We start from the raw sequence: 26,256 nt of genomic DNA, 5'->3' as shown, positions 1-26,256 counted from the left end.
ATTTTTACTTTATTATAAATAGCCACTATAGAATAAAGCCCTCCAACAAAGAGTGTGCTCCTAGCACGCTTTCTTTTCAGGAGTCTCGTTTCGTGCTTTACTTTGAAAATCCTGCCGGATGTGACCCTGTTTATTCTGACTGGTTTGGCTCTTGGAGAGATGCTGAGGGGATCTCCTGTCAAAGACAAACAAGAACCTGTCGAGTCGCCAAGTTTACTTCGCACAAAACGGTTTTATTTCTCCTTCCGAAGCGACCGTCTGTCGCTACGTGCCGTCTGCGCCGCGCTATCAGTGTGCGCTATTTACGCACACGCCCCCCTTCACTGGCGCAGGACTTGCACTTTGCTTCTGCTGCCCGCTCTGGAAGGGGGGCAGGATGTTTTTAAGGGCTTAGATACGTAAAGTTGAGAAGCTAAAATTACTATTTAATCCTTTATAGTTGTCAGTTGTGTAAAACACATGCGGTTTTCTGTCCCCGTCTTTATACGTTTCACACACACACACACACACACACACACACACACACACACACACACACACACACACACACACACACACACACACACATATATATATACATCTTTGGCATGGGAATTTTGGTGAAGGGCCTACTTTGAAACGTTAAGGCTGGTACACTTCTGAAATCACTTCACTGTTTATTTTGATGAAGCAACTTGGCAACAGCATACCTAACTACGCCCTTTCCGTGTCGCCTGAGAAAATACATGTGAGAATCACATCATTTCCCACTGAAACAGGAACAGTCTGGACACCGAAGGCGTCACTCTGCTGTGATCTTCCGACACCCAGACTTTTAGGGAATAAGGGGAAAAGAACAGTGACGTGAAAGCAAAGGAAGAAAGAAAAACATCAGTACAGTTATGTTGTTGTCTGATGAGATAGGCGAGCGTGCAATGATTGTTTCTGATCAGCAGGGGGAGCCACACACAGGATCGGATAGATAAATAGAGTATTTTTGTGCATTTCGACACGGTGGTATGATAGAGGTAGACAGAAGAGTCCTCTGAGCCGCTGTAATTACACCTCCACGCAAAGTAGTCCACCACAGGCTTTATACTGTCTGACTACAAACCTGACTACACAAGTTTGTGGGAATGATAACGAAGCCAAGATTGGTTATTTAATGTTGGCCAATAGTTTGTTGTGCCGGTTTGTGAAATGTATGGAAGCCCAACTCTGCCGGGACAAAAATGTAAAAAGTTATACTTTTTATGGTTTGCATTGTAACTTGAACGTGTTAGATAATAAGCGATAATGATTTACTCTTTATTTTCTACTATCATTCTAACATAGAAAGCCTCAGTCAGCTGTACAGTACTTACTCGTGTTTTTTTTGAGTTAGCCATTCTTTTGAAGTACTATCGAGGTCTTTAGTGAGTAGGTTGCATGTTTTGTTTTTTTATTTAAGCAGGGATTGTACAAGTCCGATAACGTCCACTTGGGTACCAGTGAGGTAAAGCTCATCATCAGATGGTCCTGTGTACATCCACATACCTGCCTGATTTTTGGGATTGTGCAGACTTATCCAAGGAGAATTTACATGACAATGTAGCAACTGTCCCTGCAACCAGGCGGCAGACTTCATAAAGTATAACAGGAACAGTCAGTAGTTGTCTAACTGTCCACAGCTGAGTATAACCGAGTCTTTAGTTGCCTCCTTTTGACCCAGGAAGTCACGGAGTTTTTTTGTATTTCATGATGTTGAGCTGAAATACTAACAATTTTCACCTTGGAAGTCTGACATTTCACATATTTTAACTTCTGTTTTTACTTTTATCATGTTAATTGCATTGTATTTAGATTTTTGTTGCTGTAATCTTTATATTCCATCATTTTCTGAATGATATCTCAATTTTTATTTTGTATCACAACAGTTTTTCCACCTTTTCTGGGTTGCACTGTTTTGCACTGTATGTCATATGTTGTATGACAACTGAGAGACAAGTGTACTGTATGCCTGAGCAGAGTCAGCCAGAGGTATCACTGGGTCCTAAGCAGAATTTGATTTTGGACATTTTGGTTATTTAAGGTTTTGTCCTCCACAGTTCATTTCACATGAATTATTTAGTGTTATATTCAGTTGTTATTATGTGCTGACTTTTTTCTCACTCCTCTTGCTCTTGTTCTTCTTTCTTTTTTCATTCCCAGAAGGTTAACGCCTCGTTTTTGTTGAGTGCTGTTCATTGTTGTCATTAGGCTTGTTTAAACAGAATCAAACTATTTGCCACTTATCACTCGGCTATACTCAGTTATAGCTGGCGATGGCGGAGTAGTCATTCCTGTTATACTTCTTTGAAGTTCAGGCACATGTGTAGTGCATTGTAATGTAAAATCTCTGCTGACAAGTGCACGTGCTGTGACCATGCTCACCTCGTCTGTCATTGCAAACTTTGTACATTGACTTTGCTGTAGTTTGAAGTTTGTCAGCACATAAGGGCACCAGGTTAGCAGCTAACCTGGTGCCCTTATTCTTATAATGATATTTCTCCTGCTTCCCTATGAATAATGAATCTCTCTGTTTGATTTGGATCTGTCACTAGGGTGAAACAATATTCCTAGCAAAACGTTATCAGTTTTACTTTTGGCCTTACATCGGTGTTGTGGTATAGCAACTAGTGGACTACATTTCTAACCTAATGTTTCCTGTAGTTACACACTATTGGCTGTGGGCAAAGAGTAAAAAAGAAAAGCACTTTGGATTTATGTAGAAAATGTGCGCACATTTTTAAAAATAGTTTTATTAAAGCCATTTAGACACATTAAAAATCAAAACAATGCCACATATTTAAACACAGAATGTCAAACCTCTTGTTCTTCCATTCGTGGAATCACTTTTCCATTGCTATTAATAGGTTCATTATTTTCTTGGCATGAATGAACTTCCATAGTGGATCTGTTGGCAGTGGGTGGCTATGGGGGAGTTTCTTTACACCTCAGCAAAAACCATAACAGACAAGGTTGTCAGACAAGAATACACACCCAGTCTAACTGCATGTGAAGCTCACTGTTGTACTGTAACTGACAAGTAGAACACACAAACAACAAAGGGAGAAACTAAGTGAGGGGGGTGAAAAGTCACGACACGGCCTGCTGTAGCCGGTGTGGATGTTTAAACGTTAGTGTCACATTGTAAGTCTTTCAGCTCGGCGTTTTTTTCATATGATGCAACTTGGCAGTGTATGCCTCTTATTATGTGCAGCTTCCTACTTCAAAACCACAGTTTGCCATGAGTAACAAACCCGGAAATAGTGGGACGTGACATGGGGGGTGGACCTCTTCTGAGACAGAGAGAGAGGCAGAGAGACAGGCAGAGTACTAGACTCGGCACCCCCGGGGAGTCCTGATTCACGCTGCCATCGGATTTTATTTGAAATCCTCTGGGATCCATAAGGACACTCTGGCCCTCTGCTGGAACTCCTCCCGTGGCTTTGCGCATCTTCTGCGCCGGACTGTGCCTTTTTTTCATTTTTTTAAAAAATCTGCCGCATAAGATGGTAATGACGCGACTAACATCCCCTCAGTTCATTCAGTGCTGACAAGTTCTCTTCCGACGCGAATGTGCAACAGATCGGGCGAAAAAGAAAGAAACCCGGAGAGGAAAACAAGTTCTACACGAGAGCGAAAACACCCAGCAGCGAGAACAATGATCCGGGCTGCCGATGTGGAGCGTTAAAACGAGTGGGGGGGGGAAAGAGAGTTAGTTTTTGTCTTTGCCAGGCTGCACCTCCAGCTGAAAGCCAGGAGTCACATACATACACGAAGTGTCACGAGGGTTGGTGTCAACGCAAAGGATGACGGTGAAGCTGGACTTTGAGGAGGGTTTGAAGGACTCCCCGCGCTTCAGGTAAGAGTTTCACCTGTACCTTTGTTAGTCATGCTGATGTCACCAGTGAAAAGCTGGCTTTGCTTCAGCTCCAGCAGGAGATTATGGATTAAAGGCTGATTCATGTTTCCCTAATAAAACATTTATGCATCTGCCGGTGTTGCTGCTCACTCTTCTGTCAGAGTTTGAGCTGCTCGGGTCAAAAGTCACTGAAAGCTATGAGGACATTGTGCAGGCCTGCAGGGCCGTGGGGGGCTGATCTGCTGCTCTGAGGTGCTTTCCCACGTCTCACCGAGACCACAGAAAACCTGTACTAGCCACGGACATTCAAACATCGCCACGAAACTCCTTCCAGTGGAAAATATCAGCAGTGCTATCACTAGTGGCTTGGTTTTCCAAACTTCAGTTGCAGCTTTGATGCTTCCTCTTCCTGATAGTTGTCGAGATCAACCCACCTCCACTCTCAGAGAGATCACACTCATTTTTCAGAGAATCGAAATCTTAATTCAGGCCGGGTCACTGCAGCCCCTGCTGCGTGTCAGCAAAGCGGAGTGCGATCAGTTTCCTTTCAACATCAGCACATCTGGTGCAATCGAAAGGGAAGTGTTTCTGAGTTGCTTTTGCAAGTGGCTCAAGAGAGAGCTTGGCACAACTTTGGGTGTGCCTTGACAGTTTGTGGCAGCTCGCCTGAGTCACAGTGGCTGCCTCAGCCTGATTTGGCATACCTCGGTCTTTCTCTCTCGCCCATCTTGAATTTATGGGGCTCACACAGCAGTGGAAAGTTTGACTTGTGGCAGCAGACGTGGTGAGGTCTCGTGTCAGGCTGCGAGCAGGGTGAAGGAGGGAGGAGGAGGTGCTGCAGTCATCAAATACACATAATCGCACACACATACACGGGAAGATGGATGGACAATACAGAGGGCCAAAAAAAAAAAGAGGGGAAATAAAGTGCTCTGACACCTTGGGACAGACACTCAAATGTGGTACCTTCTGGTTACTAGGTAACAGCGGGGTGGGAGGGCGACAGGAAGTGAAGCGAGATGTGCTGAGGTGATCAACAGGAGACAGGAAGCGTGTTTTCTGTGGGGAGAACCACGGCGGAAACTCAGCTTAAGCTCTGTCTTAATTTGCTTTCTTAGCCTCCGTCTCTCTTGCAAGGAGACATGAAGAAGATAAAAAGGATGTGCTTCTTCTTAATCAAGGGCTCCTTCACTCTCCTCCACAGTGGCCTCTCTCCTTTAGACCCTTTTTCTTTCTTTTTAAAAAAAAAACAACCCTTTTCTTCCCTTCTCTCCTGGCTTGACATGTCATTTGGTCGTGTTTCAAGAGCACATGACCTCAGACTTTGATTCAAACCTCGCCGCACTAACAAACACAAACAGTTACTGTCTGTCCCGGGCCTCCTCTCCTCTCCCCACTCAGACGCGCCTCTTTTTTTTTTTCTTTCTCTGTCTCTCTGTTTCTCTCTGTATCTCTGTACTGTTGGTGGAAGGCAGCGGAAACCACATGGTTTAGCTTTTGGTATGAGAAGACACGACAGGCAGAAAGAGATCGAAAGAAAGTGTCACGACAAAAAAAACAAGAAAAAGAAGAAGGCTCTTAAAAAGACCAGCCCTGAAGAGGATCTCTGAGGAGCTTTTGTCTCAGAGATCTTCGAGTCCACATCCTGAACCCAGAAAACAAAACGTAATCAATTACACGCACACTGGAGGTTTTCTTTGCAGTCATGTGGGCCTACATAAACGTCTGATGGCTGGAGCGTCCCCTAAGCTCCATTCAAACCCACAGGAATGCACTTCAAACCCTGCCGAAGGTCACAGAGATTCTAAAAATACCCAACGCTTCATGCTTAATTACAGCTAAATGAGTGTAAAACAAGATGCCCGGGGCCTGAAATAGTGGCGGCCGTGAAATATGTGGAGTAACTCTGTCAGCGTGACGAGGCTCTAGCTGCACAATATTAAGACAACAAAAAAAATACTCTTTCCTGTTGTGCGATTCCGACTGTTCCTGCGCACTGTGACGGTGACACGTTGACATCCACTGCTTTTAAAGGCATGGAAATCCTGACGAGTCATATGCATCGTCTCAGTGGAAATAAAGCACAAGAATAAAAATGTTAAGCATGAATTATTTGGTTTGTAAGCGTGCAGAGCGAATAAGAAATGGAGAAATAAAGCTGTCCATGAAGGTATCGAGCTTGCACCACAGAAGCGCATCATATTGCAGTGGTTATGTTTTAATGTTAAGCAGTAAAATGTGCAAGAATCCATCCATTCATTTTCTTAACTGCTTTTTTAGATCAGGGTTTGCAGGAGGGGGAGGGGTGGTGGTGGCTAACCCAGCCAATCACAGGGCAGGTGGAGTGATGTTTGCAGAAATGTGTAAAGAAATGAAACATTTAGTCTGTAAAACATCAGAAAGTTTGTGTTTTATTCTAGTTTTATTCTTTATTCTAGTTTATAATTGTGCAAAAAAGAGAAAAAGCAGTTTTTGAGAGGATAGAGCTGATAAATGACTTTAAAATGAAGGGTTTTCACGCCTTATATTGAAAAATCCATGACCCCTGACCTTGAATTGGAATTTTCTCTTTTCCAGAGCTGAGATCGAAGACGTCCAGAATGACGTGAGTGAACTCGAGACACGGTTGGAGAAGGTAAGACACTTCCAGATGTTTTTGAAATGTCACCGCTCCACTTCACACACAAACACACAAGCGCACAAACGGAGACGAGGCATCACATGTCGATGGACAGTGGCAGCGAAGTCAGCGGTGGGCGTTGGTGGTTGGAGCTTTTTTTTCACCTGACGGCGAGCAGGAAGTGCCTGCAGGTGCTGCTTCCCCATCATATTGTCCTGCTTCAGAGAGAACTGCACTTCGTTCTGCTTCGCCGTGCCGACCTATATTCCCTGTTGCGTGCTCACGCTGTAAAAATCGACAGTTTCAGATCTATTCATCTGATAGACGTCAGTCACATGCTGCGTCGTTTCTGTTCCCCGATGATACGGAATAAGCACAAATCAAAGTGACTTACTACTATGTTGTTAGTTATTCTGTGAGCTCAGGTTCCCACATGTTATATTTTACCATTTTTAAATACAAAACCAAAAAAACAAACACACTCACTTTGCCTGTAAAGTGTCATGAATGTGACTGATTTCAGTTGAGCAGGTGAAACAGAAAGAAGCCTTTCCCTGCATGCATGAGATGTTTTCCACGAGATTAGGTTTAAGGAAGTAGCACATGGTTTGTTTGTTTTTTCTGTCCCGGTGCGATTTCACAGGCTGCGACAGGTCTGAGCCACATCCCAAAAGGATTTTGGGACAAAGTTCTTCTTCTTTGACAGACACGGCACGCTATATTTTTCAGTTATCTGACTAGACCAGAAGAAGTCAGCAGATAATCTACTGTATGAGTGATACCACAGTCTCAAAAAGGAGGGTGTTTAGAGTTAAATGTTGCTGGAGTACAAATCAAACTTAATATTCTATATAAAGGTCTGATTGCAAGTATTCATTATGTAAGTGAAGTGTGGATTTAATGCTGCATGGAGCTCATTTGTGATCTGTAGCAGTGTAGAGAGATGCGTAATCTGTGTGTTTTGTATGCAAATTAGCCACTACGCTTTTTTTTTTTTTTTTTTTTTTCAACAATTTTAGAAGTTCGTTGAGTTCAGGACTGAAGCGTGTGGATTCAGCTTCACGTCTTCGCTGTGTTCAGAGGTGCTTTTGCTCAGAGAAATGCAGATAAATTAACTGAGATTTGCACAAAAAGGTCAGACAGCGTGTCCTATGATGCCACTGCAGTCATATCTACGCTCAGGTGATGTGTGTGCTCACATAATGAGTCACTGACATGTCTTGGTGCAGGGATTTATTATTAATGTTTTACCCCCCAAACATCCATTACAGGTTAGGTTTTGTCACTGCGACGTGCCTCCTCAGATGTCACTGGTGGTTTAAATGTGACGCAAATAAAACTAAAGATTTCTCCGAACACGTCTTTTAAATTATTGCATTGAATTAGATATTTGCAGATGTAATAAAGGTCAGCTGTTGAACACGCTGGGGAAGAGAGGAGCTCCCACAGGGTTTAAGTCCTTTTTGCTGAACGCTTGTGGTCACAAGCAGCACTTAAGAGGAAAGTCATAAAGTCACTGAATTGGCTTGAAAACCACCTAAAGCTTCAAGCTGTAAGTTAGCAGATCACGCTGAAGTGATCAGCGGTGGGTTTTTTTGCTCGATAAATGGAGCTTTTAATGGGTAAGAAAATATAATCTGTATGCAATTTCTTGTTTTTGAACTTCAAAGGGTCCTCACAGAGGCCAGAGGAAAGATCTAATCAACAAAAAAGTGGAAACGACTGTGAGGGTGGACACTGGGTACAGGCCTTATCTTTCCAAGGCAGAAGCTCAGTTTATATTTGACCTTTAATTAAAAAATTAATGTATTTACTTACTACGTACTTTTATTTAAAAAGCATACATCAACACATAGAGATCCTCCACTTTCCTGGCCTCTAAATAGCTTTAAAGCAAGTTTTCCTGGCATGACGCAGTTTGTGCTGTTTCAGTCTCAGTCCTTCCATCAGTGCTGTTTGTTTCCACCAATGAAATTTTTATCTTTTTTATTTTTATTTTTTACCAGAAAGAGCTGATTTTGAGTTTCAAGTTAGCTAGAGTCAAGATTTCAGGCAGCTATCTCAAAATTTCAACTTCCTCGGAAATTTTAGTCTGTAAGTCAAAATTTTGATAATAACCTGAATTTTTGACTCATAGATGGCAAATTTATTTTTCCAGTGGCAGAAACAGCCTCTCGTATTTTCCAGGAGCAGACTATCAAGAAGCTGTTTCAGCAAAAATAGGACAAAAACAACATTGCTGTTTATTATTTAGCCAGCTAGCCAAATTAGCTATAAGCTAGCAACAGAAGAAGAAGAAAAAAGCTAACTTTAACAGATAAAAGAGCCTCATATAGTCCTCGTATGGTGGTGGAGACCAAAATGGAGTTAAAAGAGAAACAAACATACTGCTTACACGAAGTGGTCGACCGCTCTTTCTTCAGTATGACTCAAAATATACGACTGAGCTCATACACTTAGCAGGAAACTATTTACAGAAGTCAAGCTGCTTTCTGCATACAATTTTATAGGACCACAAGTCTTTTTGCAGCTGCAACCACAGCTATCGCCACCTGGTGGCCTTTAGATAGAATGAAGGTTTGAAACACTTCCGGCATGTTTTATACTTATTCTCTCAGGTCTCCAGTACAGCTACTGAACAACCAGAATTAAAATCTGTGAACAAGGTTATACTCAGCATGAATGCAGATTATGTTAAACTGACGTTTGTTGCCTGCTGTTACATTGTTCAGGAGATCATTTAATCTTCTTGTTGCTTATTTGTGTCATCCAGCTAGTGAAACAGTGCCAGGCCATGCTGGAGGCTGGCAAAGCCTACTGTCAGACCAGCAAGAGCTTCGTGAATGGCCTCCGGGAGCTCGGACACCAATGCTCCGGGGACAAGATGATGGCGGTGAGCAGAGCACACTGGGTTCTCAAATAAAGATGGCGGTTATGAATCAATGAATGAAAACATTAAAATGCATTATTGACTTGATAAGTTTCAGAGTCTAATCTAAGATTTGTGCTCTGCAGGACTGCTTGGAGAAATTTTCCAAAAAGCTGAATGTCATTTTTGAGGCACAGGGGGTGAGTTTGTTATTCACGGCCTCTGACTTCTCCTTTTCAGTGCTGATGCTTATCAGCTGCAGTATGTGGTCAAGTACGGCTGTAGCACGCCGCTGAACATATTACATTTGACATTTAATATGTTTGTCTTTGTCTCCTTTTAGGAAGTGATTGAAACCACGCAGAAGTCAGTGAGGGCGAAGCTGCAAAGCTTTGTGAAAGAGTGAGTGAGCCGCTACGGTGGCCCCACCTGTGTGTTCGATCTAAGGCTTTAATTTCTGAGTTTCTTTCCCACCAGCATACACTTCATACATACGTACATTTTCCTTAGATACAGTCATTCCCCTTCATGTGTGCCTGTCATAATCGTTCTGCTTCTCCTCATAGTTTGTCTTGTGGTCTGCTCCCATTAGTGGAAATAACTTGGTAGATTAGATAAGAGAGGTATTTGCGATAGCGTCACGTGGTAAACAGTATTGCACAAAAGCTATGGTAAAAAAGTAAGAAAGAAAGAACAATAAATTTGCCGGTGATTAAAAAATGTTTTATATCATGTGCATGTGACTTAGCAGCATCCAATAACTTGCTTTCTGCTTTTGCATAAAAACTGATCTGGTAATGTGGATACTGCTTACTTTACCTCCCTCTATGAGGCAGCTTTCTTTCCATTTCTGTGAGAAGTCTTCATGAATAGTTCTCCAGACTTCTTGAAGGACATGATGTTTCCACCTTTAGATGATCCCACACTGCTTCAGTAGTGTTGAGGTCGGGGCTCTGGGGAGGCTAATCCATGACCGATAGTGCTCCACAGTGTGTGCTTTTTCTATCCAGGTGTCCATTTATTGCATTGGCAAAGTGTCTGGGATTATTGTCATGCTGAAAAATAAAGCTGTTGTCAAGCAGATGCTTTCCAGATGTTGTTGCATGGTGGATAAAAATCTGATGGGATTTTCTGTGTGCTTAATTGCATCAATTTTGATGCAACACAACAGAATGCAGTGCCAAACCATGACAGTCTCCACTGTGTTTTACAAATAGCGTTAGATAGAATCAATTAAACAAATGATTTGTTTTGTGACAAGCTGCTAACAACAAAGTGTCTAAAGATACCATTTAAAGTTGTTTCTTTGCCAATTTGTCTGAACACTGGTTCATCCCTTGAGTTAGGTGCAGTTTTATTGCTTGAATGACTCATAGGTTTGTGTCAAGGGGCTTAATGAATGAGGAAATGTCAGGTACAGGGACTGGGCTGAAAAGGAGTGGAAAAGCCACCAGAATCATTTTTGAAAGACATTAAGAAAGCATGGAGAACTGTTGCTCAAGAGCACTGTAATACAAAATTACTAGAACATTTGCAGGAAATATGTACAGAGAAAAGTGATGGCTCAAGATTTTTGCACAGCATAATACTTTTCCCCCCTTCTTACCTTCGTCTCCTGTTCTGCAGAGATGTTCGTCGTTTTAAGGACAGACGAAAAGAGTTTGAAAAGAGCAGCGAAGCCCTGGAGGGGTCGCTGTCAAGGAACGCTCAGGCTCCACGCGGGAAGCAGCACGAGGTGGACGAGGCGAGTAACGCCCTGATCAACGCGCGCAAGGCCTTCAGGTCTGAGGCTTTGGACTACGTGCTGGAGGTGAGGAAAGATGAGTGCAGAGAGGCTCACACAGGCTTCACTTTAACTCAGACTGCTAGGTTGGAACAACAGCCTGCAGCAGCAGCACAGTGGTCATACTTTTGCTTTGGATGATAACAGGCCTGCCTCGGGGCTTCCGTCCAGTCTTGTGGTTGTGGCTTCTGGCTGGGCAGAATCTGTTTTGGTCATGAAAATATGGAAGTCTCTCTAACCATTGCCTCCTGCTTTTTCTTTTTTTCAGATTAATGTCATTGAGGCCAAGAAGAAGACAGATATTCTGCTGGCGGTGAGTTGTTTTTTTTTACCTGTATGTGTCCATTTTTAAATGCATACTCTATCTTCAGATGTTTCTCACTGGCTTTGTGTTGCTTCCTGTCAGATGTTGTCGCTGATGGATGCCCAAGCCCAGTTCTTCCTGCAGGGTCACCAGTCTCTGTCAGAACTGGACGAGTATCGACAAAAGCTGAATGAAGAGGTAACTATTTCTGTTTTGTTACATCGCTGTTTCGGTTAAAATGACATTTTGTGACTGAAACCGTCTGTGCATGAGTCATAAATAAGTAGCAGTAGGACAGGAAGAAGATATCCTCAATGTGAGAAAAATGCGTTCATACTTGTGAATGTGTAGAATAGAAACCTTACTTGTAATCCTGCTGTGTGTGTGTTTCTTTCTAAGAAGTTCAAGGGAATAACAACAAATGATGAGTTAAAAACACAACAAAACTAGAAGCTGGTAACTAAACAAAAGAGTAACCAAAGAAGGGTTAAAGGAGCCAAACGAAACCACCTCCTCTGCACTGAGCTCTTGGAGCACTCCTCTCTCTGGCTAAACTGGAGTCAGCTGCCAAGAGCAAGCAACACACACACACACACACACACACACACACACACACACAGAGGCCCTGCCAGGGCACCAAAGAGCCACCCTTAAAATAGGTAACAAAGTCTGCCCCCATAGACTGTATGTAAAAGATGGAAACAGCCACTCCTGATGCACTCGTTGGTCTTTTTAGACCAGAAGTGACCATGTTTGGTCTTGTAAAATTACACAATTTTAAGGATATAACTTCAGTATTGTATTAAATCTTAACCTACTCTACAGTTGTTGAAGGAGGAAATAAGCTTTATAGACAAAAAGTGCTTTTGGCCTAGGCTGTCAACGTGTTAATTTCATCTCTGAAAAATGCTTTCCTTAAACAAAAAAGTGGACACAGCCACATTAGCAGTTTCTCAGTTTGAGTCTTTATCCTGAGCCGAAGACTAATTGCTGTAAACTTATTGCACAGAGTGTTTTTCTTGCAAGGGACACTCACAGTAAGCATGATCGGACCACATGTATAGACAAAGTGTTGCTGGCTGAGTTGATTAGTTAGTGGTGATAAACTGCTGCATTGTACATTGTCTGCATGCTAAAAAGAGAGAAGCCAACCAAAAGCTGGTGAACAACGTAGACCTGAAACACCCAGAAAAGCCTCGCAGATGATTTATGAGGCAGGAAATGGATTACAAATGTTTGTTCTGGCTTAGGGATACACAAGATGTTGCTAAAACATTTTGAATGAAACAATCGTGTTTGTGGACCACGGGCGTCATGGTATGATGCTTTTGGCCAAAATGCTGTTTGGGTTAACTCTGTCCAACTAGGAACTGGCATCTTTTTGGGGAGGGGCAGTGGAGTCACAAGGTGACATCACACTTTCATCGTGACAGGAAAAAGTGAGCAACAACAGGAAATATTTCACATGTCTGTGTGTGTGTGCGCGTGCGCCCCTTCCTGCTCCTTTGCAGAGGAAACTGTAAAATCTTTTCTGCACCGTCAACCTTGAGCAGAGGCAGCATTGCTGCTAAGTGTTTTTGATCAAATAAACAGAGTTTCAAACAGGAAGTAAATTGTGAACACGTTCACTGACCAGATCAAACCACAGAAAAGCGCTTCCTGTTTGAACAGGAAATGATGAGAACGAGCAAGAGCAGAGGAGAGAGTGAAATAGGGAGAGGGTGATGCTCTAAGCAGGCTCTGTGCAGGAGAGACCACCCATGTTGTTTTTTGGTTTGGCGCAGGATACACGGCAGAAGTTCAGCACTTCCTAGTTCCTGTTTGCACAAGAGTGCGCAGGAGTGATAACCCACCGCGAAGCTGGCGATCTCTCCGAGTTTCTGAAAGAACTAAATGTGTCGGAGATGAAAATGAAAGGAGAAAACTCTCCTTCGTAACATTAAATGGAAAGACTATGCAGGTTTTACAGTTTTAAACGGTCCTCACAAACTGTTTTGGGCTTTATTTTTTAAAATTTGCGATGTTCTTATGAAATAAAGGAAAAGATAAAGTGATCGGTGAGAGATGCTGAAAAATAGTTGGTGTGGGGGGTTTTGTACTAGTTTAGCGACCTGAATAAAAGTGGTGCAAATCTGAAAGCTCGTAAAAATGTTGATGTTCTGAATAATCTCAGTTTGATTGGTAAATAGGCTGGTGCTTTTAAAGCATCTCGCTACTCGCTTTCTACGCATAAACAGTTTCTAACATTCAGTTATAAAGTGTTTGGTTCACTATCTTGCCCAAGGGTATTTCAGCACAGTGACAGGAGGGGATGGTGATCGAACCACTGTCCTTTCAGTGTGTGTTTAACCTGGTAGAGCTGGACAGCGAGCTGAAAGTGTAAAAATATGAATCCAGGTTTAATAACCGCTGTGTCGTGTTGTGTTTTGACAGCACAAACAGTTTGTCCTCGACTGTGCCAGAGAAAAGAGGGACATGGAGCAAAGACACGCAGCAATCAAGAAAAAGGTAACGCAGTTACAAACGTTCACAACCGAAAGGGGCATCATGGGTAATGTAGGCACTAGGTTTTAACAAGACGGAGACAGTGGAATAACGAAGACGGCATTTCTGGTGCTGTCACGTTCGTATTTACACGATGTAGCTGTGTTTTCATCTGTGATTTTAATCTCTTGTTAGGTGGTTGCTAGGATGACATAACAGTATATGATGCATAATGAAAGTTGCAACAATAAAAATGAGATGTTAATGTTGTGAAGTTAAAATGATGCAACGATTTAATAGAGATGCATAAATCCAACAAGTTAGTCATTTTAGACAGTTGGTAGGTGGTTGCTAGGCAACATAATAACATGTAATATAGATAAAAAGATAAAAACCTCAAGGGGACTAAGAGGTACCTGTATGCTAGGTTTGGTTGCTAAGCTCCTGATTGTGCAGACAGATGTGTATTTCAGTAAAATACGCTCTGCTCATTGGAGCCCACCAGGGACTTTGGCATCTTGTGGAAAGGATTCAGTGCTGATGGGCTTTTTCTGGCCCCGACAAACTGATGTACTGTGAGACTAAAGCATTTTGGTGCAAATATAACAAATCTAACATGAGCAAAGATGCAACTTACTGGGTCAGGTGAGGCCTGGCTGTCAGCCTAAAAGTAGCCCACATTTGAATGGCATCGATTACAGCATGGTTGCTTTATTTGCATCATTCTCGGATGAAATGCAGCACCGCTATTGATAACTTTTGGCCCAGATGTTGCAAACAGGGGGGACAACCCAAAGAATAATCATTCCACATGGTACGCCAGATCTGGACCGCACCAATTACTTCTGTATTACATCACTTTTTGTAAACACAATTAAAGCTGTGGGGAGAAAAAAAAAAGGCCTTGAAGCAGATGACACAATGTGATTTTAATTTCTTAAATATTTCAAGGACATGTCTTATGATGACTCCATTATGGACTTTAATGGTGACGCACCTAATGGGATCGCGATGGAGGGCTATCTGTACAAGAGGGCCAGCAACGCCTTCAAGACCTGGAGCAGGTACAACTTTGCTGTGTGCTTTTCCTCTCATGAACCTCACTGTGATAAATCCGATGTCCACCGTGCGTTTGCTTGCCCGGCAGTGAATGAAAACAGCTAAAAGGCTAAACTCTTTCTCCACCTCAGGCGCTGGTTTTCAATTCAGAAGAATCAGCTGGTGTATCAGAAGAAATTCAAGGTAAATTTCGCTTAGGGTCACGAGCACATTCGAAAGACGAATTTGCACGTATGCAACCTGACCATCACGGTTTGTCCATCTTTTAGGACCAGCCTACAGTCGTGGTGGAGGACTTGCGTCTTTGCACAGTCAAACCCAGCATTGAAAACGAGAGGCGTTTTTGCTTTGAAGTGGTTTCCCCATCAAAGTGAGTTCACTTCATGCACACCTGCGTGTGTCTGTTCCAGTAATGGTGGTGAAGTCGCATTAGCGTCACGTGTGTTAAAGCGTCCTGCAGACTGCCGAGGTGTTAGTTTCTTGCTTCTCGAGTGTTAAATGGTCACTGTTGTGTGACTTTGTGTGCGTAGGTGCTGTTTGTTGCAGGCAGACTCAGAAAGGCAGCAGCAAGCATGGATCAGCGCCGTCCAAAACAGCATCGCCTCAGCCTTTCAGGAGCGCCGAGAGGACACGCTCAGCCCAGTGAGAACACATACACCACACACACACATTATCTTCAACGTGCACTTTCCAGTGGGAGTTAAATGCTCGCCATTCCCATGTGTCTCTGTTATCAGAGACAGCGCTGCAGCTCGGTGTCTACAAGCAGCCTGGGAGGAGGAGGAGGTGGAGGAGGCGTGGATCAGGACAACGAGGGCTGCAAAGCACTGGAGGAGGTTCAGGCAATCCCGGGGAACAGGCAGTGCTGCGACTGCGGAGAGCCGGGTCCTGACTGGGCCTCCATCAACCTGGGCATCACACTTTGTATTGTCTGCTCAGGAATACACAGGTACACACACACACACACACACACACACACACACACACACACACACACACACACATTTGGCTTCCACTGTGCGCTTTAATGGTTTCCTTCCCTGGCAGGAGCCTTGGAGTCCATTTCTCCAAAGTGCGTTCCCTCACCCTCGACTCCTGGGAGCCCGAGCTTATTAAGGTAATTTAAAATTTTTAAGCTGCAGCGGCTCCACCTCCCTGTGGCCTATTGTGAAAAAGTTCCAGAGAAAATTATGATTGCGCAGTGGATTATGCAACCGTTTTCTTTATATAAGCCAAAACAAAATAAAAAAAAATTAGAAAGAAATTAGTACTTAATCTGGTTTATTTGTTCTTGTTTCCCTGCTGCCTTTAGTTGATGTGTGAGTTGGGGAACACAGTTATCAACAGGATCTATGAAGCTCGGATTGATGAGATCACCATCAAGAAGCCCAATCCCTCCAGTCCCAGGTACGCATAATCAATCCAGTCCAACGTGCATTCAGCTGATTTTTCCACGTGCAGATGTGTGACAGGAAGTCTCCTTAGGTATTAAAAAATAATATTTAATATCCTCTGTAGTCCCGAAGGAGCGCTGTGTAGTCCGACAGTTATTCTTGTGGCTATCATGCGAAAATGCATCAGAAACATAGACTGTATATAAAAGATGGCACAAAAAACAGGTTTACAAACACCTGCTTTAATGGTTTCATTTTAGCATCATTGCCTGTTGCTATCTTGTTTATTTGGAGCCCAGAGTGACCAGATTTGGAAGAGTGCTAGAGTGCTAAGTTATCCGCTACTGCTAACTAGCTTAATGCAGTGCATCGATTTCCACCTTTCTTATGACAAGAGGTCGGTTCATCTCAGAAGCATGCACAGGCACAGATTTATGTAAATTAGCGCTGGCATGAAAATAAAATATTAACATTTCATTCAAAAACTAGAGAACGTTCCTCCTGGACAGACTTTTGACAGATTATTGATTTAAAAAAGGTCTTAAAGGCACAAATACTACAAACATAGTTGACACGTCCAGTTCAGTGGCTCAGATTAGCTGAAGCAGAATCGGTGGTACGCACCTGTACCCATAGGTACAATTCAAATAGTTAATTTAGTGTAAACAGGAGAATTGTGAAATAATCACCCTGTACAGTTGGCATCAACTTCGAAATGCACTTTAGACTGTTTTAAGTAACACATTTATCTCTGCTGTAAAACTTAGAGTTTTGGTGAGATCCATTTACTTTTTTTAGTCAATTGCGGTCGGGCATGTTTTTTGGTAGTTTGGCTTCAGTTTCAAGCCTCTGAGTTTCTGCTTGATTGGACGGGGATGCCACCGAGTGTTAAAAGTGTGAGCATATAGCAGGACATGTCTAAGGTTTCTGTCAAAATCAAGTTATTTCTGCCTTTTCGTGCTTCAGTTTTGAGCGCAGTGGAGTGGTTTACACATTAGCTTATCAAACAAATGTCCCAGATTAGGATTCAGGCCGAGACACGAATGTGCCCGAATCAAACATGTGGACCTCCCTGCTGTGGCGAACACTTGTGACAAGGGAGCAGCTGAAAGTAGCTACTTTGTGTTTCTTAACTCTGGAGCTGCAGTAGAAAATTACTGGTGTTCCTCCTCTAAGTTTGCAGCAAGGCGATGATTATATTGCCAAAACAAGACTGATGATTGGGTAAATATTAGCAGTAGAGGAAGTAGACCATAGATGTCAGGAGCTAATGATAGTTGGTTGATAATAAAGGCAAAACAAATCAGCTGCAACTGAATTAAATCAATTCTTTCATTAATCGTGTTGGTATTTTATTTTATGCGTTTGCCTGTTTGCAATTCAGACGACTCCTCCAGATGGGAGAATATTGCATGCATCTATTGCAATCCCCTCTCTGTTGAAGCGTCATTCTTTAAGTGGTTCATGGAACATCGGTGTTGATGCAGCTGGAAAGAAAAACAAACAGGAACACGCTCTTCATCTCCTTCTGCTGCCACATTAACATTACTAACAGTTCTGCTTGCGCACGCTGTATTTTTACATTGACTGATCACTAACTCGCTACAGGTCTGAGTGGGAGTGGACTGACGCCACTGCTTCACCGAGCATGTTTATTTATATGCTGAATATAAAAAGGTGCTCTCCATGGAGATCTTTGTAGTTTATGGTTAACTTTATCAGCAGCCTACGACCCATCTCAGACCTTTTTTCTTCTTCTTTTGCTTCCTCTCGTCTGCGTTTTGTCACGACAGACAGGAACTGCAGCATGTACATGAAACAGATGGTTAACTCTCTAACTAAAGTGTTTTCCGGAAACTTGTAGTGAGGCTGCAAGCTTCAGATACGGTCAAAGGGAAGTACAGCCTCTTTTAACTCTAAAGGTTTGGGTATCAGGACGTAATAAGAGTGATCCAGGCTTTACTAAGTTATAAAATGAAACCCATGAAATATTTCACCGTGTTAAACTAATTACACCCCATGATTCAGCAGCTCGTAGATTCAGTAATAACTTAAAGTTATCGTTTCCTGTGTGGCTTTATCAGTCTCTCACATCACTATAGAGGAATTTTGACCAACTCTTCTTCACAGCGTTGCTTTAGTTCTTTGAGGTTTGTGGGCATTTATTTATTCACAGCTCTCTAAAGGTCCTACCTCAGCTTTTGAGTCAGGTTGAGGTCTGGACTCTGACAGGGCCTTTGCAACATCTTTAATCTTTTTTTTCTTCATTCTGTTGCAGATTTTCTGCTGTGCTTGAGATCATTGTCATGTTGCATGAACCAGTTTAGTTTTAGCTATCAGAGAGATGCCATTTAACTCTAGAATACTTCAAAAACTTGCATACTTTGGTGTGTAGATGTGTTCATAGTTGACTCAGTGACCGCGAGGTTCCCATGACCTGTGGCTGCAAAATAAGCCCAAATCGTCACCCCTCCTCCACCGTGCTTCACGGTTGGTATGAGGTGTTAGTGCCAGCATGCTGCCCAGTTGCTCTGGATTGTGAAAGTCTGATCTGAGCCTACACTTACACTTGTGTGTCGTCTTGCTCACTGTAAAACGATGGAGTTCGAATTATTTGTATATGGCCTTATAAGCTTTCTCAGACTGATGGCAACAGTTGCTTCTGTAAGATTATTGCTCATGTGTCTTGTCCTGTAATTCTAACAATGCTAGTTGTGTGCATAGTTACATTATACCAATCAGTGGTCAACTTTGAGTCTGTAAAGGCCTAAAAACTAACTTTGCTTGAGAAAGTAGGCACACAAACATCCCCAATTTTAAATAAATGCATTACTTAACTCAGTGCCTCAGAAACTTAAATTAAAAAACTTAAATTCCTGTCTCACACCTTCAAGTAGAGAAGTGAAACTGAGCTTAAGAAAAGCCAGAAATACACTGATGGACACGGCCCTGCACGTGGCCTTCTTCTGTTTTAACTCTACCTCGATGTAAGAGAAGCGTATCCTCCATCGCTCGCGCTTATTCTTTCTCATTTTCTGATACTTTCTGATCCTCAGAGGAGACAAGGAGTCGTGGATTCGATCAAAGTATGTTGAAAAGAAGTTTATCCATAAGCTGCCTGAGACTGGCAGGAACCCCCCGCTGAGGCGATCCAGCGGCAGGAGAAACCGAGCGGCCACACAGATCGCGCAGAGACCGCCGCTCAAGCCCAAACCGAACAGAGCCACTCTGCCTCGGGTCACAGGTAAAGCAGCAAGTCGCCCCTGTTGTCAAACAGGAAGGCGTACTTCGATAACGCTAAGGGCCTGGTCAGCTGTATCGGTAATCACGACTGTTGTTCTCTCTTTAGGGTTAAGCCCCAGTGACCTTGTCCAGAAGAACAATTCAGGCTTCCACAGAGGTGAGATAAGACCTCAACAAAACACAGATCCACCAAAAAAGAGCTTGTACAGCTTTTGAGAAGAATCACATAACATTACATCTGTTAAATCTTTCAGATAATGAAGAGGAAGAGGAGGAGGAGGATCTCAGCCACCTCCACCCCGGGGCGCTGCTGTACCGCTCGGCAGCCCTGCAGAACTTCCCCGTCATGGCCGACGCGTTGGCCCACGGAGCCGATGTCAACTGGGTCAACGTGAACGATGAGTCGAGCACGCCGCTGATACAGGCTGTCTCAGTGGTGAGAAGGACGCTCAGTCGAGCATTAGAGTTTGAATCTTTACGAGTTCTGTGACCTCTAGATCTCATGGAAATGGATGGAGGTGATAACGAAATCTCTCTGTTGTCCCATTTGTGGACACCAGTCTTGCTTGAGTACAGCTAAACATTTGTAGAGAACAAAAGCGGGATGGTACGGCTTATCTTTGAAACAGGTCTCGAAATAGTCGCTGTCATGTAGTAGTCAATGGGTTTCTACTTTCTCTGGTCAAAATACCCTTCCCACTAAAAATAAAGTATCTCTTAACTGCCATAAGTGCATTTGCATGCAAATGTGTGTTAAACGATTAGGATACTCTGGCGTTTTTATCCTTAAGCTGCCTTTTACTCACACTGTGTGACACACGGTGCAATTGGTTCAGAGGGTGTTTGAGCTCACGCGTTCTCCTGTTTCGGTCAGAACGCCCTGGCAGCCTGCGAGTTCCTGCTGCAAAACGGCGCCAACGTTAACCAGGCGGACAGCAATGGCAGGGGACCGCTGCACCACGCCACCATCCTGGGCCACACGGGGTAAGACAAACACAGATACTGTGACACGGCCCTGTTTCTGTGAAAAAAAAATAGCTTCATACCAAGATAACAGAATCTGAAAACAGACACTGGTTATTGGACTAAGAAAACACAGTGAAGCAGGATGCTTTCATGGGTAAAAAATGTGAGGACTGGTAGAAAGACGTAAACCTGACCTTAAACCTGCAGTCCCTCCAGTTGCCAGCAGGGGGCAACTCCACCAGTTGCAGTCTGATTGAGTAGAAGTCTATGAGAAAATGTCTCGACCACTCATGATTCCAGTAAAGAGTTTCCTAATGGGTTTATGGGCTCAGTTGGTGGTTTCAAGTCTTATTTAACACAACATGTTGTTCCTTCTGTAAATGTTGGTCCCATTTAGAGTATAAAAGGTGGTAGAGCGGGGTAGATTTAAGGCGGGTGGCTGACAAGTCTTCACCATAAGAGTGCGTTTTGTCGTTTTTCCTCGATGTCTGGTGTTGAAGACGTGCCTTCAGATCCAGTTTTCCTGTGAGGGTGTGTTTACCAAAGTATGGTGAGATTACCAACCCAGAGGGGGGGCCTGAGGCGGTAAGATGACTCTGAACCACTGGGAAATCATAACATAACATTTATAATAATAAACAAGAGGACAGCAGGGAACAATCAGTGGGGGGTATGGTTTACATGTAAATGTTAAACAGAGACAAAAAGTCTAACACCGTGGGCCTGGAAGACAGCAATGGGGAGGCAAGATCATAAACTAAGACTAGCTAGAAATTGAGAAAAGTTTAGCCCTGGATGTTTACCTCCAACTCCACCCTGCCAGCAGTTTTTTTTTGTGTGTCCGTAGTTTTTTGAAGTTGTCAAGTATCAGTGACTTTCTGTAGTCTCTTATTGTCCTTTGTGGGTGAAGTTTAAGGGCCTCGTCATGGTTCTCCATTCGCAGACACTTGGCAGCTACAGACTACCATCCACCTGCAGACAGCGTCTGTTGCTGGATGGAGCTAACGCCCAAATAATGCGGTACAATCAGTCTGCGGGCCGCTGTTGCATGTGCTGTTGTTGACCTGTCAGCCATCCGTGAAGAGGAGCGAAGTTTTACAATAAGCTGAAGTGAAACCGATCAAAACAATCAAAAGTGCCCACTGCGGCCACCGCCTGTGCCTTTACTCTGGATTTTTTAGCTTTCATCTTAATTCGCACTTCTCGTGTTCCCAGTGAACTCCACTGTTGCATCCTTCCCTTTTCTAGTCAGCTTCTCCACCAAACAGCATTTGACCTACTCACAGTAAAGCTGCGTGCCGTTGGGTTTTTAGAGGAGTAAACCGTTTGCGTAGGTTGAATACTTCTCTCTGTAGGCAGACACCTACTCAAAAAGAGCAACCATAAATCAAGAGTAAGGGTCAAAAGCACCAGGATGTAAACAACTGTCTACAACAAGGGGACGTTAACAGACGTCAAATATTACCAAAAAAACAAGGTCAAGGATTCAGAATGTCCAAACTTGATGATATATTTAAACTAATAACAAGGCTGGTGTGACTCATTATGCCAACAATACCTGCCGGTGGTGAGTAAAGTGGAAAATGAGTCACAATGAAACATAAACGTTTATTCTTAAGAGCGACGAGTTAGTTGGACATAATTGATATTAAATAGTCTCAAAACTGTAGCTTTCCCCCCCCTTTTTTTTGCAGCATTTTCGGTAACACTTTATAATACATAATACAGTATAATTCATTGTTTCCTTACCTTTAAGTATCTTTTTATTTGTTTCTAATAATACATTGAAATTCAAGAAATAACATGATTCAGATACATTCATGACAACACTTCTTCTCAACTGTTCAGAACTCATAGTTCCAAGAATTGAACCCACGTGAATCTAATACAGAAATAAACCCATGAACTAATAGTCCCCGTTGTGCTTTCCATCAAAAGCATGAACGACTTAGAAAGCATTAGAAAGCTATTGTGTGATCCCTGAGGTTCAGGCTTCAGACTGCTCCAAACATCATGAGTGGACATCCCCAATGCGGTCATCTCTCAGAGGGGCAGCCAATCAGAAAGAAAGCCAGCATAAAGGGAGGCTACAAGAGGAAACTGATTGTTTGACAATCATCTAGAGTTTGATAATTCTGTTTGTTTTTATTGTTTTAACTTTTTTTTTTTTTATTGGTTCTCTTGGAAACACATACATGCAGATTTGTCCATTTCCTGTAAGATATTCCTGAGAAGAGTACTGTGACGCTGTGGTTTTTACTGTGACATGAGTTTAATGTTGATTGGATATGAAAGTGGATCTGTAGAGATAGAAAACGAGAAGAGAAACTACACTAAACTCCAGAAGCTTTGGTTGGGAAAGTCAGTTTAAACTCCAGTCCCTTCACTTGAGTTCCTTAAATGCTCGGGTCCTTGGAAATGCTTGGATATAGTATAGATTTCCAGGCTAAAGTCTCTCATGTGCTCTCTCTTCTCCGTTTCTCAGGTTGGTTTGTCTGTTTTTGAAGCGAGGGGCTGACTACAACGCCCGAGACAAGAACCAGAAGGACCCGATAACTATCGCCGTGGATAACGCCAATGCAGACATCGTCACTTTGTAAGTGTTTGACTCGAAAGAAAACACGTGAGCCACGTTAGCAGCTGCGTGTTCGCTTAATCGATCTTCTGTCTTTCAGGTTGCGGATTGCCAAAATGAACAAGGAGATGCGGGAGATGGATGGAGCGTTCGGCCAACCAGGTCATTCAGAGGGGCAGGGATCAGGGGGTGGAGTGGGCGGGACTGGAGGTGGGCTGGCCAATACTAGAAAGAGTCTCCAGGCTATAAAGAACCATATAAGTGGATGGGCTATGGGGATTCAAAATGACAAACTTGGCTAAAACATATATATTTTTAAAATCAAGCATGCCTTACCGTGCATGAGTTTATAGATGAAAAAGAAAAAAACAAGCTTCAACTTAGATTTTTTTAAAGAATCCTGTGAGAGAAGATAGGCTGGAACAGAGGGTACGACGGGTGGTTCTCATGAGGTGGTCACACGCACTTTGAATTGTAAATGCACATCATGCTGCACTTTGAAACCCACAAAGCATCCGAACACTATGTCAACACAGACCTACATGTGGGCGTCTTCAATACTAAACCGTTCTTTAAGCGAGCTTAAAGAAGCTGTGTATAGAGTAGACCTGGGTCAGGCCAATTTTCAGTGTATTTAGGATATTTTCTGTCTGTACAGTGTGCTGATTTGTGTATTTGTGACTGTGTTTCTTATTCCAGTTTATGTAAGCTAAATTCAAGGTTGGGTTTTGGTTCTCAAGGACAATTTTCTCCCGCTGTTCTGTGAACGGTGACTCAGTTTAAGCTTCGACACTGTTGGATTTGACCTCTTTTGTGCTTAACTGAGCGCTTTGCCGCAGCCCCTCGAGCTTGAGGTTAACAGTGGGTTTCGTTCGCATTTTTTGTGCCATTTGGCTCTTTTTCAAGCTGCAAAGACCATTCCTTCGTGGTTGTCTTCTGGGTCCGTTTAAGGGCTTCTTGATAACTTTATACTTTAGTCTCCTGTGTCCGGTTTTTAGTCATGCGGGAATTGGGGAGAGAAGGAAAAAGGACAAGAAAAACAAGTTGTGTTTGTCTGCTTGAAAGAACTGCTGGTCAGTATTTGACGTGCTGTGCTTTGTCTGTTGTTGTTGTCTGTGTTGTATGCACTCGTGTGCCTTTGCCTTCTGCCCTCTGAGACGTCCGGCTGGTCTCAACTGCTTGTGCAGTGTGCGCCACCTACAGCAAACTAAGAGGTAAAGTGCATGTGCATGCCATTACGTGTGTTTATGTGTTCAGTTGCATGTGTCTTGCTTTAGGGCTACAGCTCTAAACGTGTCCAGGAAATAGTTGGTGTGCAATTAACGGTGTAGCTTTTGATGAAACGATGGCTGCGGCACATTAAAGTACGGGTGCTTTCAGAAAGCAAGGGCGGCATTAATGTGGGTTCTTTAAGCTTTTCAATATTCCCAAAAGCTTTTGAGGCTCATGTCTTCTCTGGTCTTTTTCAGGTGATGAAACCTACCAGGACATTTTCAGAGACTTTTCCCACATGGCCTCGAACAACCCGGAGAAGCTCAAACGCCGCAGTGCTGACCCGAAGTCTTAACCAGCTGCCTCTCCACCTCCTCATTCCACAGTGCAGCACCACATACTTTCAGGCACATATAGAAAAGATTCATCTTTCAGGCATGCAGATGCACTCGCTCTCTCTCTCTCTCGCTGGCTACCTGCCACGTGTTCGGTCACAGCTCAGCTGGTGTTGACTTCAGAGGGAACGAGCGCTCCGAACAGTGAATTCTTTGTGCGAGCACGTCAGAGCAGAACAATCGTGTCCAAGTGGAAACACTGCAACAGCTTTATGAGACCAGCGTGAGGTGTCTGTAGCAGAGGGTAGCACCATTACTCTGCCAAAAGTTTTCTTATTAAAACCAGTAAATCTGTTTTTTTATTTCTTTTTTTCCTTCTTTTTGTAAGCGAAACGAGGCTGTTGTTTTAGGTTTTGCGATTTCTACTGACTCATTACATGAAACAAAACAAAAAAAAATGTTTGTAGGAAATTGTTGTTAAAAGTTGCATTTTATTTCTACCGTCTTGCGATGAACGGGAGTATTTGCAGATTTTTAAATTTGGGACTTTGTGTTCATGTTTTGTCTAAATTATGTGAGGTACATTCAATTTGTATTCAGATCAAATAAAAGAAAAATTCAAACTCGTGTTTGTGTATTTCAGTTTTCACTTTTTGAACTGAAGCAGTAATAAGTTCTTATTTTAAAGAACTCGTCATCCTATTAGAGGTGCTTTGCACAACTTTCCAAAACTCATTAATTATCCTTACTAATTTTGTCTTGGGTCTCACGTTCTCTGAAACGAGCCATATTATCTCCACCTTTGTTTCATCCAGCTTTCTTCTGATTGGCAAACAGAAGAGCATGTAGCTCCACTGGTGGTGCTCACAGATGGAGCCGCTGTGCTTAAGAGCATCAGTATTGGGTATGTCTGGTTTCTGTGACATTGTATTAAACCAGGGGTTCTTAACCTTGTTGGAGGTACCGAACCCCACCAGTTTCATATGTGCAGTCACTGAACCCCTCTTTAGTGAAAAATAAAATATGGTTTTTTTCAAATTCAAGACATTCATATGTTTTTTACTGGTGCACAAAATGAGCCGTGCATGTCACGGCAGAGGCTCTGCTGAACCCCTAGGGTTCGATCGAACCCAGGTTAAGAACCACTGTATTAAACCAAGAGTAGAAAAAAACATGCCTGCAACAGAGTGTATAGAGCAGTCTTAAGTGTGTATAGACAGTAACCAGCTACTTAAGTAGGTATAGCTGATCAACTGCTTATTAGCACAAATATCTAGTCAGCCAATCACATGGCAGCATCTCAGTGCATTTAAGGATGTAAAACAGGGTAAAGGTGACCTGCTGAAGTTCAAACTGAGCATCAGAATGAAGAGGATTGAAGTGACTGAATGTGTTATGGTTGTTGGTCAGAGCATTTCAGAAACTGCTGATCTGCTGGGATTTCCCCACACGACCATCTGTAGGGTTTACAGAGAATGGTCTGGAAAAAATGATGAAATATCCAGAGAGCAGCAGTTCTCTGGTGGAAAACGTCTTGTTGATATTTG

The 26,256-nt window shown here is 43.0% G+C and overlaps 1 protein-coding gene across 1 annotated transcript; it reads left to right on the top strand.

Annotated features, from left to right (window-relative positions):
* The first annotated feature begins 3,033 nt into the window (after positions 1-3,033).
* acap1 (ArfGAP with coiled-coil, ankyrin repeat and PH domains 1) lies at positions 3,034-26,121 on the top strand. The gene is made up of 23 exons (XM_005945269.3): positions 3,034-3,865; positions 6,443-6,500; positions 9,259-9,378; positions 9,501-9,554; positions 9,698-9,756; positions 10,981-11,164; positions 11,406-11,450; positions 11,544-11,639; positions 13,875-13,949; positions 14,877-14,989; positions 15,116-15,167; positions 15,254-15,354; positions 15,515-15,626; positions 15,722-15,933; positions 16,032-16,101; positions 16,297-16,391; positions 19,435-19,622; positions 19,728-19,778; positions 19,876-20,057; positions 20,496-20,605; positions 23,073-23,183; positions 23,263-23,324; positions 24,632-26,121. The coding sequence occupies exons 1-23, from the start codon at positions 3,813-3,815 to the stop codon at positions 24,727-24,729; spliced, it is 2,301 nt and encodes a 766-aa protein (XP_005945331.1). The 5' UTR covers positions 3,034-3,812; the 3' UTR covers positions 24,730-26,121.
* The last annotated feature ends 135 nt before the right edge of the window (positions 26,122-26,256 follow it).

This window comes from Haplochromis burtoni, unplaced genomic scaffold, assembly GCF_018398535.1.
Source record: "Haplochromis burtoni strain Fernald_Lab_line unplaced genomic scaffold, NCSU_Asbu1 Contig_445, whole genome shotgun sequence".
NCBI classification, from domain to species: Eukaryota; Metazoa; Chordata; class Actinopteri; order Cichliformes; family Cichlidae; genus Haplochromis; species Haplochromis burtoni.
This window is presented reverse-complemented; position numbering and strand designations above follow the sequence as displayed.